We start from the raw sequence: 12,559 nt of genomic DNA on the forward strand, positions 1-12,559 counted from the left end.
GTCATAACTGTGCACGCTTGCCCACTGACAGAGAAAAACTGTACATAGCTTGGCTGATGTCCTCCAAATGGAAGACTCAGAAATAATAATCTTTTTTCTTGTTCTAACCTCACTCTCTCAGGAGTCTTGTCTCTTCTGTTTCAAAGAGAAACTTAGAAAAATGGAAAATTTTAGTACCTTTGTATCACCTTTTATTCCAACTATACATACCTAGGAATGCTTTCTTAATGATTCTGTACTATTAGCACAGATCTGTAATGACTGATAAGTCTTTTATTTAAATGGATAAGGGAATGCTGTAGCAAAACAGCCGTATCCATTTGTGTTTATATCTTATGTGTGCTATTTTCAAAATACAAAAAGAATACAATTAGCAAATACATTGCTGTCACTTAGCCTTATGACAGAATATCTTGGTTAACTAAGCTGTATAGTGTTTAATTCCAGTTCACGAGACTGTCTATATATAGAAATACAGCTTTGTTGCTAGAATGAATTACAGGTTCTTAGCTATTTCATTACCCTTTTTTATCCAGAAAATGCCATTTTCAGTGCTCATTTTAAAGTAATATGCTACAATTTAGTGGAGAACTTCTTTTCTGAATTAAACAAACGGTGGACATGCCAGACTACTGAATATGCTTGTTTGATGGTTTGTGGGATTCTGTGTTTTCTTACAGTTACACCATAACTGTGCTTTGTGAACACACAGAAAGGTCCATGTTTGCCTAGCGAATTATTTTCAGGGATTTTTTGCTTACAAACTAGATTTGGAAAGTTTACACACACACACACACACATATATAGCGCATGAGTAAGAATTCAGACTTCAGGCTTCAAATGTTCTGTTTTTCTTTTAAATAGCATAAAGACTAACATTTACATACAGAGCAGTTTGAAGATCAGTCATGGAGCAGCGCATTTTTTTCCTTGCAGCCATAATGGATGACCACTGAAAGGTCCCGTGGAGGAAGGATGTGTGGTTTAGGAAGGGTCTCGAATGCTGAGAAGCTGACTCCTTTCAAAACCAGTTCTGATTATTAATGTAGTATATGAAACTTTTTAACATAAATAGTCAGAAAATTATTGAAGAAAACAAAACCAAGTATCTTTTTTTTACTGTGCAGTTCTAAATGATCTGGATGACCAGCTGGCCCAGGAACAAGCCCAAGACCCATTGGACAGGACAGTTTCAACTAGCAGTGCATTAAATGTCCAATACAGTAGTGCATTCCCTACTTCAAAGAGGCAGACTGCTAGTAGCGGGCAACAGAGGAATGACTGGAGTGACATGCCTAGCACATTTTTCCCAGATGGACTGAGAACAATAAGAGCCAAAGATGAACATAAGATTTTTATCAGACCAAGGAAACTACACAGTGCATATATAAACTGGCACCAGACAGCCTTTCAAGAAGATTACAAATATGGTGATCCAGTCGATGAAAGTTCTCATCTGCTAAGCAGCAGGCTGTCTTCTGTTTCTTTCGGACGGTCTTCAGAAGGTAGCTTATATCCTCCTTCCATAACACAGAACAGTGGATTTAGGCACAAGAGTTGTATGAACAGGGACACAGCTGGCAGAAGTTACTCTGTATGTTCCCTTCGGAGATGTCCATCATCAGTATCTTCTGACCAGCTATCAGCATCTAGTTTACAACATCCCTTGGCAAGGGAGAGCAGCAATGGTTTTGTACCAAGGTTTGGTCGACAGAACCCAAAGAGAATTCCTCTGTCTTCTATTGTATGGAACAACACACCAGACTCTCCTGGACAAACATCAGCTCAAGAAAAAATGTGTAGAACCCAGTCACTGATGGAGTTTCATGCTACAGACCATGGTAGATACCCTAGCTCTTTGCAAGAAACCAAGAAATATGCATGTTACCACTCAAAACACCACTACAGAAGATCTGTTTCAAGCAGTAATTGCTTTAGTAGAGTTAGTTGCCCTGACAAAGCTACTTCTCCGTTGCCCTTTGATAACTGGGAAAACTATCCATTATACAAATCAGAAAATAATCTCTCTAGATCCTACTATAGAGATACTTCTTCTCATCGCAAGTTGTATGAAAACCAAAAAAATTCTCCTTATGGAAAAAAAGACAGCTATCCTTCTTGGGCTGATACTCCTCAGTACTACAGTGATGAAGCGTTTATTTCCCCTGATGCCAGCTTCGAAGTGTTTATGGCTAATTTAAATGACCAGCAGTGGGCACATACAAAGAACACTAAGTTTGGTTCACAGCGCCTGCAGAACGATTTTCACATGTATTCTCCAGGAAATACGAATATCAAAAGGATAACAAGAAGTGCAAATAGAACTTTTTCAGAAGTCACTGAGGGCTGTCAGCCTTGGCTAAGTTGTAACTCTTCAGTTTCTTCATCTAGTATCAGAACTGATGAGTCAGTCTTTCCTAGTTCGAAGGACCAAACAAAACCTATAGGACTGAACAGGAATTCAGTCATCATTACCCAAAGAAGTACTAAGGCAGACTTCACACAACTAGAAAAGGTTGAAGGTATGAAACTGCCAGATGAAGACACGCTGTTACAGTCAGTTTCTCAACAAGCAGATACAAGCTACATCAACACCCAGTGTTTTCCCTCTAACAGCCCTGTTTCTGCTGTGTTGCAAAGCGATGCATCTCTTTTTAACACAATGAGATCAAAGAGACAAACCCAAGTCACTGCCAGAGGAGATATTACAAAAATATATACATCAAATGGTGATAAAAGAAATGTACAAATGAAGGAAAACGATTGCCCACCCAAGAGTGTGTTCAGTCAGCCTCCCTGTATTTTGCCAGCTGATGACAGCAGGAAGGAACCTTTTCTTCCAAGTCAGAAAGAATGGGAACGTAATCTGCATTATGCAGGAAAAAGAGAGAGCATCAAACGGAATAATCGGAGTGCAGAAGCCATTAACCAAGCTACTCCAAAGAGACAGTCCTCACTGCTCAATGTTGCTTCTACTCCATCCACTGAAAAATTAGCAGACTGTCAACGCATATTGTCCTGTCCTCCTGAATGTTCATCTAGCTCCTTACAAAGCTCTCCACAAGCACTTTCTCATAAAGACAATCCTAAATGTTTAGGAACACTAACTAGCTCTTCAGTAAATTGCAGAGTTACTGAATCTCAAGCAGAAGGTGGAAAAACAGCTCTAGTGAGCAGAAAAGGTGTTACCAAAAAGATTTCACAGAGAACACTGCAAAATACAAGCACTTTAGTTACTAAGGACTGTAATGGACAATTCACTACTAGTTCTCCACAAAATGGAAATTCTGGAAATATTTATATGCATAGCTTTGATGGAGACCCCAAGACCTCTGAACATAGTTTAAGTTATTTTTGCCTTGACAAAGAAAGCCAAAAAATAAGGAGTAATTCACCTTGTACTGAAAGGCTTCACAAGGAAGACAGCTTGCTGAGACACACCAGTAGCTGCAGCATTACTGGACCCCCCAGCAGAAACAGCCTCAAATCTCCTGACCCACTTGTTATTTATTACACTTTGCCTAGAAAATCAGCTAGCATTGCTGGTAGTATTATGTCAGATACGCCCATCTCTTTACCTAGAGAAAGTAGAACAACATGTGATTTTTTAAGGTCTGAAACTCCACATAGAGCTGATTATTCTAATCAAAGAGATGTGTCTTGTTTAGACTCAAAACATTCCTTTTTAACATCAGCATCATTAAATGCTGCTACAAGTAACAAAGAAAAAGATTACCCCAGTCCTTTAACCAAAAGTCCTAATGATTCAGTAAGTAGTAGTACATCAGTTGAACTGACAGATAGATGTAAGCACCTAAGCAGAAGAGAATCCTCTGTGTTTTCCGATTGTAAGGAGAGGGGAAATTTCTTGCAGAAATATAAAACTACAAGCACATTTACAGTTTCTGTTGATGAAGATCATGTCAAGTACCATGAACTAGTTTCAATTTATTACACGTTACCAAGGAGGCATTCAAGACCATTTTGTAGCCTCTTTAGAGATAATCCAGAGGATGCAGATTTACCTTGTCCCAAAGAAAATGCTCAGTCACCAAGAATACAAAACAAGAAAAACGAAGGTCGTGTGAGTTTAGCAAATGTTTTTTTCCCCACTACTTCGGAAAAAGAGGTACCTTCATATTCTTCTGACCAAGTATCTTCAGCTCTGGTCGCACCTCAGAACTTAGGAACTGCTGTTGATAGTGAAGAAGAGAATTCGCACGTATCTCCTAGCTCTGAGAAGAGATGTCCTTCAAAGTCAATGAGTATAGTACATAACAGGAAAGATAGTTCAGCAGGTCTTTCATTAGCAGAAAATGTGCTTTCTGACATGGTAACAAAAGAAATTTCTTTTGGTGGTCCACAGTCAACTGCAGTAGTGGCTTCTTTTGGTGGTCCACAATCAACTGCAGTAGTGGCTAAGTCAGGTAAGGCCATTTCTGATGCTTCAAGCACCCAAAATACAGAAATATGTCTAAAAGAAAATAAGGAAATTTTACAAACAGCCACACCGCTAACGTCCACTTTATCAACCCCTCCTAAGCCAGGCAGATGTGTAGAGAATCCTTTGTATTCTACTTCAACAAATAAAAATATACAGAAGAGAAACTCTGAAAACTGCTGTCAGCCCCCTAAACTGAACACCAGTAAAAATCTGAACAGTTTGCTCCTCCACCCAGGAGAGAAGTGTTCCCTTGGAAGGAACAGTAACACAGAGCGTGTTGACATGCTGCATCTTCCTGTGGAAGACGCATACAGGGATAGTACCGAAGTCAAACAGAGAGTAAATTTCCTACACCAAACCACCTCTCTGTATAATAACAAATGTAGTGGACTGCAATTGAGGGCTGACAGTTCACGAAAAAATGCAAATGATTTAAACTCTTGTAGCAAAGTGCTTTCAGAGGCTCAGAACAAAGCATGCGACGTAAGCACAGCTTCCAGTGCCGATCCATTACTTCAGCTAGATGAAGTGGTTAGCACAGATACAGATGAATTAAAGAATTCAAAAATTAAAAAAGAGCAAAACTCACAGAGTTCTCAGCGGGGTAAAGATTATAGTGGTTTGCGGGAATCAGAGAGGCACAGTGAAGGCAGCCTGAACATTAACTGTAAAGATAAAGTCCTCAGGGTTAGACAAGATCAGAAGATAACACAGAGTGCAGAAGATGAGAACAAGCTTCTCTCTGACTGCACAAGAGACAAAGTCAAAGATATAGAAAAAAGGAAAAACAGACCTTCAATTAAAAATAAGCTTGCAGCTGTTTACAAAACAAGTCGAAAATTTTCAAGTAAAAATTTACCCCCCAAACCACACATAAGTAACATTTTTTCACAGAACAATGGAAGTGCCACTTCTTTAGAGGTTGATATGTCCCTTGACTCATTGATTTCAACGGATTCCCATCAGCCATTCCCGCAGTCGGACAATGAAAATCAGAATTACAGTCTGGACCCTGATAAGAATATGCCAAAACCAAGAACAGCTGAGAATAAGAAGACTGAAAATCAGAATGATCCTTCTTTGCTCGTTAATAACACCAACTGGAGGTCTTCTGCAAGCTCATACACCCAGAAGGAAGCCATCAGTCCCAAAAAAACTACAGTGAAAATGGAAAACAGGCCAAGTCTTACAACCTTATTTCCAGGTAAAGCAGTAACCACAAGAAATAGGAATTCCCAAATACTTGATCTCAGGTTAGAGAGCAAAAGCCAGCCCGTCTCTCCCACTGCTACTACATCAGACCCACTGGATGATGAGAAAAGAAGAGCCAGCAGTCGTGCCTGCAGTCCTCCCTTGCCACTTTTAACTGACAAAAACTCAAACACCTATGTGAATAGCTGCTTGCAGGCAGGCATATGCCCAGAGCACAACTTGACTTCCCAGACAGTGCTTGGTCAGTGTCAAAATACCTCTCAGTCTGCTAGCTTAAATAATGCAAACTTGCATAGCTATCGGTTGCGGAAGAGTCATGCGAAAAGTCAGCGTGAGCGTCACCTTTCTGAGAGTATTTGTGCTCGAGATTCCCAGGAGACTTTTGCCTTGGGAAGCAATATTCTACCAAAAGATGGTATACATGGGAAGAGATTTAAATCTTACTCAGAGTTGTTGTCTTGTGATGAAAATGAAAACTGGGCATCGGACAATGAAAAATGTTACAGCACTAGAAACTTGATGTATCCTTCTGTTGAATTTGGTATATTTGGCAAAGAACAACAGTTGGCTTTCCTGGAAAATATCAAGAGGTCACTCACAGAAGGGCGGTTATGGAGACCTTGTCTTCTTAATAACCCTGGTGCTCTCAGAGATGGAGAGATCCCTTCTATAAACAGGGCTGAGCTTTTGAGCACAAGTTCTGCTGGGAGCAAAATGTCATCGGCTGCTTCATCCCCCCGAGAGCCAACTGATATCTATCGGGAAGACCCAGCAGCTTATTCAGACTCAGACAGTGATACCACCACTGATGATGAATACTACCTAGATGAGATAGATAAAGAATCGGAGCTATGAAGGGCCCCGTGGTACTAAGATGGCACGATATCTCGGTTGTTTCTGAGCAGGTAAAACCATGTAAAATACTTTGAGCCAGTTCTTATGCTGCTATAAATTGGTACAACTTCATTAGTTTTATTAGGATGTTATGTTAGCAGAGCATTTGACTTTTGTATTAAGTATGGGCTTCACCATTGTTGTTTCTCCTAGAAGGGAAAAAGAATGTTAAAAAATCCCTCCCAAAATAACAGAAGGTAAACAACTGTGGAGTTTTGGGCAGTGTAACTCTAGAGATGGCTTTCTTCTGAGTCAGCAAACAGTGGCTTAGGCTCCTGCCAGCTACACAGTGCTGGAGTGGATAAATTCTAGCTTGAGCTACTTTTTCTTACAAGACTTAACAGAAAACCAAGAGGTTGCTTTGCTGACAAATTACTATTTTTCCAATTTTCCTCATTTACCAGATCAAGCATGATAATGCCAATCCATTCCACCCAACAACAACCCCCCCCCAAAATGAAACCTGTTCAACTTTTACAGCATATTCTGTATGAATGTTCTTTTTCTGTATTCCTGGGAAGCATTGCAGCCACGTCCCCAGTGGTGTTTGTTCTGGGATGCAGCTGAGGTGGATTCCACACTGGGATTTTTCTCCTCAGCACTGCAAGAGCAGTGAGCCATGTGAGTTGCAGAAGTGCTGCCAGTGCATGGGAAACACCTCGGCAAAGGGCACAGCACCGGCAAACTCACCGCAATTCCTGAGGATGTTAAGGAACACAGCTGAGCGTGGAAATCTGCTTTTCAGACATGGGCAATTCATAACCGGCAGAGCTTTGGTTACGGTTAAGATGAACGGCCAGATTCCTGCCGTTGACTTAGGAACAGCTTAATTTGGACTAATAATCCAACACTTTAAACCATGCAAAATGCAGAAAGATTTACTCTATCCATTTCCTATATAAATCTCATAGGTTGAATCCTAAGTTGTCCTAATAGTGGGAAGACAACCATGACCGATACAACTTGTTGCATCCCTGAGTTCTCCTGCAGCCGCTGGGCTCCTTCAGGGCGGCACCACCCGGCGCGGTCCAAGAGGGCACTGGGCCGGGTTGCGACTGCGCCGTACCAACTGCCAGGGTTTTACATATGAAGTAAATAAAACCAGTAAGAAATGCTCTCTGACTTTTGCTAAATTACCGTCCCTTTTTGGTGTTTTTCAACCATTCCCGCTGTTACCACAGTACTTTTTATTCTTCGAACTGGATGGCTGTAAACATTTTCCAGTGGCTCTTCTTCAGCCACACTAATAATGTAATATTATTATTCAGTAGCCAAAACTTCTCCCTGGCCATTAAATTTCTAATTAAGCTTTGATCTCTTTTTATGCAAAATCAGAAGTGGCTCACTGAGCCAGGAGATAGTATTTTTAAATAATTATACATTTACTTCTACTTTATTTCTAATTTCACAAACGGTCTAAAATGATGACCCATATTTTTGATACACTTTTTAATTCAATAAAATTTCTGTAGGACATAATTATATTTTTGTAACTGGAAGGACAGTATACTGGTATTTTAAAATAATATATTTTACATAAAACAAGCAATGCTTGTATCACTGACGACTCCACAAGAAACTAAAAGATGAAAATATTATAGTAGGTAACTGGTATCCTTAGGTTTTTATACTGTAAACTTCATTCAAGAAGTGGGTCTGTAGTTCAAATCTGTACCGAATTAGAAGTATTATTACTTTATACTGGGGTAATTTGTCTTTTGTTGTACATAGAAGGACTAATATAAACTACGTATTTATAGTCAGAATGGATCTCTACGACATGCCTGCTTTGTAAGGATAGAAACATTCGCTGACATATGCAATGCTGGAAGGAAATGACTACTGTATAAATGCGATCTTGTAAAATGTGATATTCTAAGGAGAAATTATCTTTTTCTGTAAACAGCTCTATTCTATATGTAGCGGATTCTGTCAAGTAAGACAATAAAACCAGCTGAGTATCAGTGAGATATTGCTGCTGCTGTACATTTTTGCAAAATATGTTACTCCAAAAATTTGGGAATACCAGCCTACATGAGGTAAAGAATAATAAAATACAAGTTTACAAGGGAAGTAAATGGTCATACAGTTTTTCTTGACTGGAAGTGGATGGTTTAGAACATTTTTATTTGTAAATATTTTCTACCTGTTCAACAGAAGTTGGATTAAGTTCTCACCTTGTTGGCATATTTTTTTTTCATTTACTATGCTATGTGTGTACAGGAAATCAGGTGGCTTGATTTAATGTAAGCAAGTGAAAACTGCTCTTGGTCATAAATCAGTTGCGGAAGACTGCAGCCTACTCAGGATCTGTAAAGTAATATTTACACTGAGTAACAGCATTCTGTAAAACAGTCAGTTGTGTGAACACAGAGAAATACCCTTTGCATAGCTATCAGCTCTATTCACTTTAGCAGAGCCAGATGTTGTCACCTTTGCTCTTCCAAGCTTTCTCTTTGGCAAAAGTATATTCTATAAATGTTCATAATTTATAGGATTTTCATATTTAAAGTTATTTGTTTGAAATAAATTCTGCATTCAAATGAAAAAATGTGTTGCTACTGTGTTTATTTTTCACTTACTGTGAATGCAGTAGACAGTTTATTTAAAAGAAAATAAAATCCAGCATCTTAGTGGTGTTGCCAGGGTGCTGATGGCAAATGATGCCATCGATTTAAAATGGGGCACCCAGCCTGGGTCCACCACGCAGCCGCAGGCAGTGGTCACGCCGGCGGGTGGCTCAGGCCTGCCTGGCACAGACAAAGGACGAAGGACGTGCCGGCTGAGCGACGCGCATCCTTTGCTCGCCACAGCAAACGATCTTGTCAGCTGCCGGCACTGCTGCCTTCTTTTCTGCCAGCTGATGAGTCTCTAGCACACAAATTGTTTTCCACCAGCGGTAGCGTCTTTACAGTAGTGATGTTAACCCCTTAGCAAGCCATAGGCCTACAACTTGCCTTGAGGAGCCAATACCCCATGTAGGAGCCAAGGGTAGTAGTTGACTAGTTTTACAAGGTGATGAGCTCCACGTGAAAAATCACTTCAGCTGGAATTAGGCCTGAGCGGGGCCTGGCTGCCACGTGCAGCGTGTCGGTGTGTGAGACTCACCACTGTCTTTCAACCTTAATTACTACAGCCAGTATATGTGGTACCTGGGTTCAGTGACACAGTCCCTCAGCCCGGTTTCGGAAGGAAATGTGATTTATGAACTCAGGTGGTGTGTCTGTCTACATCTCTGTCCACTCATTAGGTCACTTGTGTCCCCAGATGACCTTTGACCTTTCTAACACCTCAGTGACATTTGAAAGGGACAAATCTCATGGTTTCATCGCAGGATAGCTCAGGCTATCACAGGGAGGGACCTCAGCAGGTCTCTGCTCCAACATCCTGCTCACCAGGTTGGCAGGTCAGCTCTGAGGTCAGATCAGGCTGCTCAGGGCTTCATTCAGCTGGGGCTTGAAAATCCCCGAGGATGAAGACTAAACAGCCTCTCTAGGCAACCTGTGCCTCCACCTGACTGTCCTCATGGAGGAATCATGTTCCAGGCTGAGCCTCTCTTCTTTTAACTTATGTCTATTGTCTCATCCTTCCGCCCTGCGCCATCTCCTCAATGATCTCCCCACGGGCACTGGGGGCTTCTGTAAGGTCCATCCCCTTCCCAAAGCCATCTCGGCTCCAGGCTGAACAAGCCCAGCTCCCCCCAGCCTCTCCTCACAGGGCCAGTGCTCCAGCCCCACCATCTCAGTGGCCTTCCCTGAATTTGATCCAGTTTATTGATGTCTTGTTTTGAGGAGCCCAAAGCTGGACCAGTATCTGTGGTCTAACCAGTACTGAGTGGAGGGGGATAACGATTCCCCTTGACCTCTGACTCTGCCCCGTTCATACAGCCCAGGCTGCCATCGGCCATTGTTGTTGCCAGGACTCGCTGATGGCCCACGTCCCCCTCACTGCCCACTAGGACCCCCAGGGTCATTCCCTCAGAGCTGCTCCCGCAGCCAGTCCCAGCCCATACCAGCGCAGGGGTGGCTCATTCCCAGGGACAGGGCCCCAAGAGCTCCAACAGCACTGACCCCCCAATCCCCAGGGCTCACCCTGCCCATGGCCCAGGACCCTGTTTCGGCCCAACCTGGAGCAATCAGTCCCTGCCTCAGCGCCACTGTAGGACATTCATCTCCATCTCCCCACAGCCCTGCCTGGCCGGCCACCGGCCCCACCGAGCCTGGCCCCGCTGCGGGCTCATACCCCTGGGGCCCTACAGCCATCCCGGAGCTGTGTCCCCAGTTCCCCTCACAGGGCCTGATTCCGGTCTGCAGATTGATGTCCCTGCCTGACCTCGGCCCTGACGTGTCCCATCGAGCCTGCTGAGTGATGTGGCCTCTCGGCTGTGCCAGATGCTGTTTGCCACATGCAGGGTGGGCCCTGGTGAAACCCTGCTGCCGGCCATGGTGGTGTGTTCCCTGGCCCCATTCCCCAGGGAGCAGCCTGCCCTCGATTCTCCCTGGTACCCATGTGCAGGACATTTTGTCAAATTCCATGACCCATTCCTCCACCCTGTCCAGGTCCCTCAGGATGGCAGCCCTGCTCTCAAGCACACCGACCAGCCCCCCTGTTTGGCATCATCTGCAAAGCCAATGATGGAGCTCTCCATTGCCTCATCCCAGGCCACGTTCCCTGCGGTGCTCCCCTTCTTACCAGCTGCCAGGTAGAGATGACCCATTAACAGGCCCCTCTAAGCCCAACCAACCATCCTGACCGTTTTCTACCCATCTGGTTGTCTGCCCATCCAGACCATAACATCCGAACTTGGATACAAGAGTGTTGTGGGACACAGTGACATCTTTGCTAAATTCAAGATAAATGACATTCCCAGCCCTCCCCTCGTCTGCAGAGCCAGTTTATTGGCCAAGGCGATCAGGTCGGCCAGGCATGGGTGGCCCTTGGTGAATCCATGCTGACTGCTCCCAGCCACATTCTTCTCCAAATGTGCTCCCAGCTGGTGCAGAGGGAGAGGAAAGCTGCCCTCGCTGATCCCTCCACTGCAAGCAGCAACCAGGGATGCACTAGTCAGCCAAGAAGCACTCACATAACTCCAGATTAACACTATACATGTTTTCTCTTGCCTGTTGGGAGTATCACACATGGTATGTCGGTGGAGATCTGTGGTTATCTGACGTGAGGAGTTTAGGAGACGAAAGACAAAAGCAAGCAGGAAACCAGGCTGGATACCTTCACTTTCAAGGAACCTGTTTTTCATGGTATGTATGCACAGAGACCTGAAGTTCATGTTATTCAAAACCATGCAGCACTCATTTGTGCTCTCCTTGCTTTGCATGTGAAAATCCAGGCTTGCACAGAAGCTGGAGTTAATTCTACAGCCTTGTAACATCCCCCATCTACCAACACCCTGAAATTGCCTAGTAGCAGCAAAGGCACTTCTGATACAAATGATAAAACCACCTTAGGAGACAAATCATTGAGGGTTTCCCCTGTTTATTCATTTTCCATCATTTTAAACCTATGAAATTACCTCGTTGCTAGAGAATAACACAGTGATCCCTCGTACTGCACCGATGAGAGCCACCTGCAGTACCTCGCCCGCAGGCCCTGAGAGCGTCCTTCAGCTCTTGGCGGTGGGTGCACACTTGAGCCACCCTGAGTTCAGCCTCCCCCCTGGGATGGCAAGGGGAGCCCCGCAGCAGGGAACAACGTGCCACAGCATCCCAACAGGGTCCCTGCTCTGTCCTTCCCTTTAAATACTGTGGGAAATCCTAGAAACAGTGAGGAGGAATTTTAAATTATAGGGCGTTTTGTTTTCCTTTTACAGCAATCTCTCTCTGTACAGGCTGGAGAGCTGAGCCCGTGCAAACCGCATGAAGTTCAACAAGGCCAAGTGCAAGGTCCTGCATGTGGTTCAGGGCAATCCCAAGCACAAATACAGGCTGGGTGAAGAATGGATTGAGAGCAGCCCTGAGGAGAAGGACTTGGGGGTGATGGTTGACGAGAAGCTCA

At 43.4% G+C, this 12,559-nt stretch overlaps 1 protein-coding gene across 1 annotated transcript in view; it reads left to right on the forward strand.

Moving 5' to 3' along the window:
- EXPH5 (exophilin 5) overlaps positions 1-6,511 on the forward strand; it is a 33,456-nt gene extending 26,945 nt beyond the window's left edge. Inside the window, exon 6 of the mRNA XM_068395423.1 lies at positions 1,128-6,511. Coding sequence (XP_068251524.1) covers positions 1,128-6,511 — 5,384 coding nt within the window. The remainder of the gene's footprint in view (positions 1-1,127) is intronic.
- The last annotated feature ends 6,048 nt before the right edge of the window (positions 6,512-12,559 follow it).

The sequence above is a fragment of the Nyctibius grandis genome, chromosome 2, assembly GCF_013368605.1.
Source record: "Nyctibius grandis isolate bNycGra1 chromosome 2, bNycGra1.pri, whole genome shotgun sequence".
NCBI classification, from domain to species: Eukaryota; Metazoa; Chordata; class Aves; order Nyctibiiformes; family Nyctibiidae; genus Nyctibius; species Nyctibius grandis.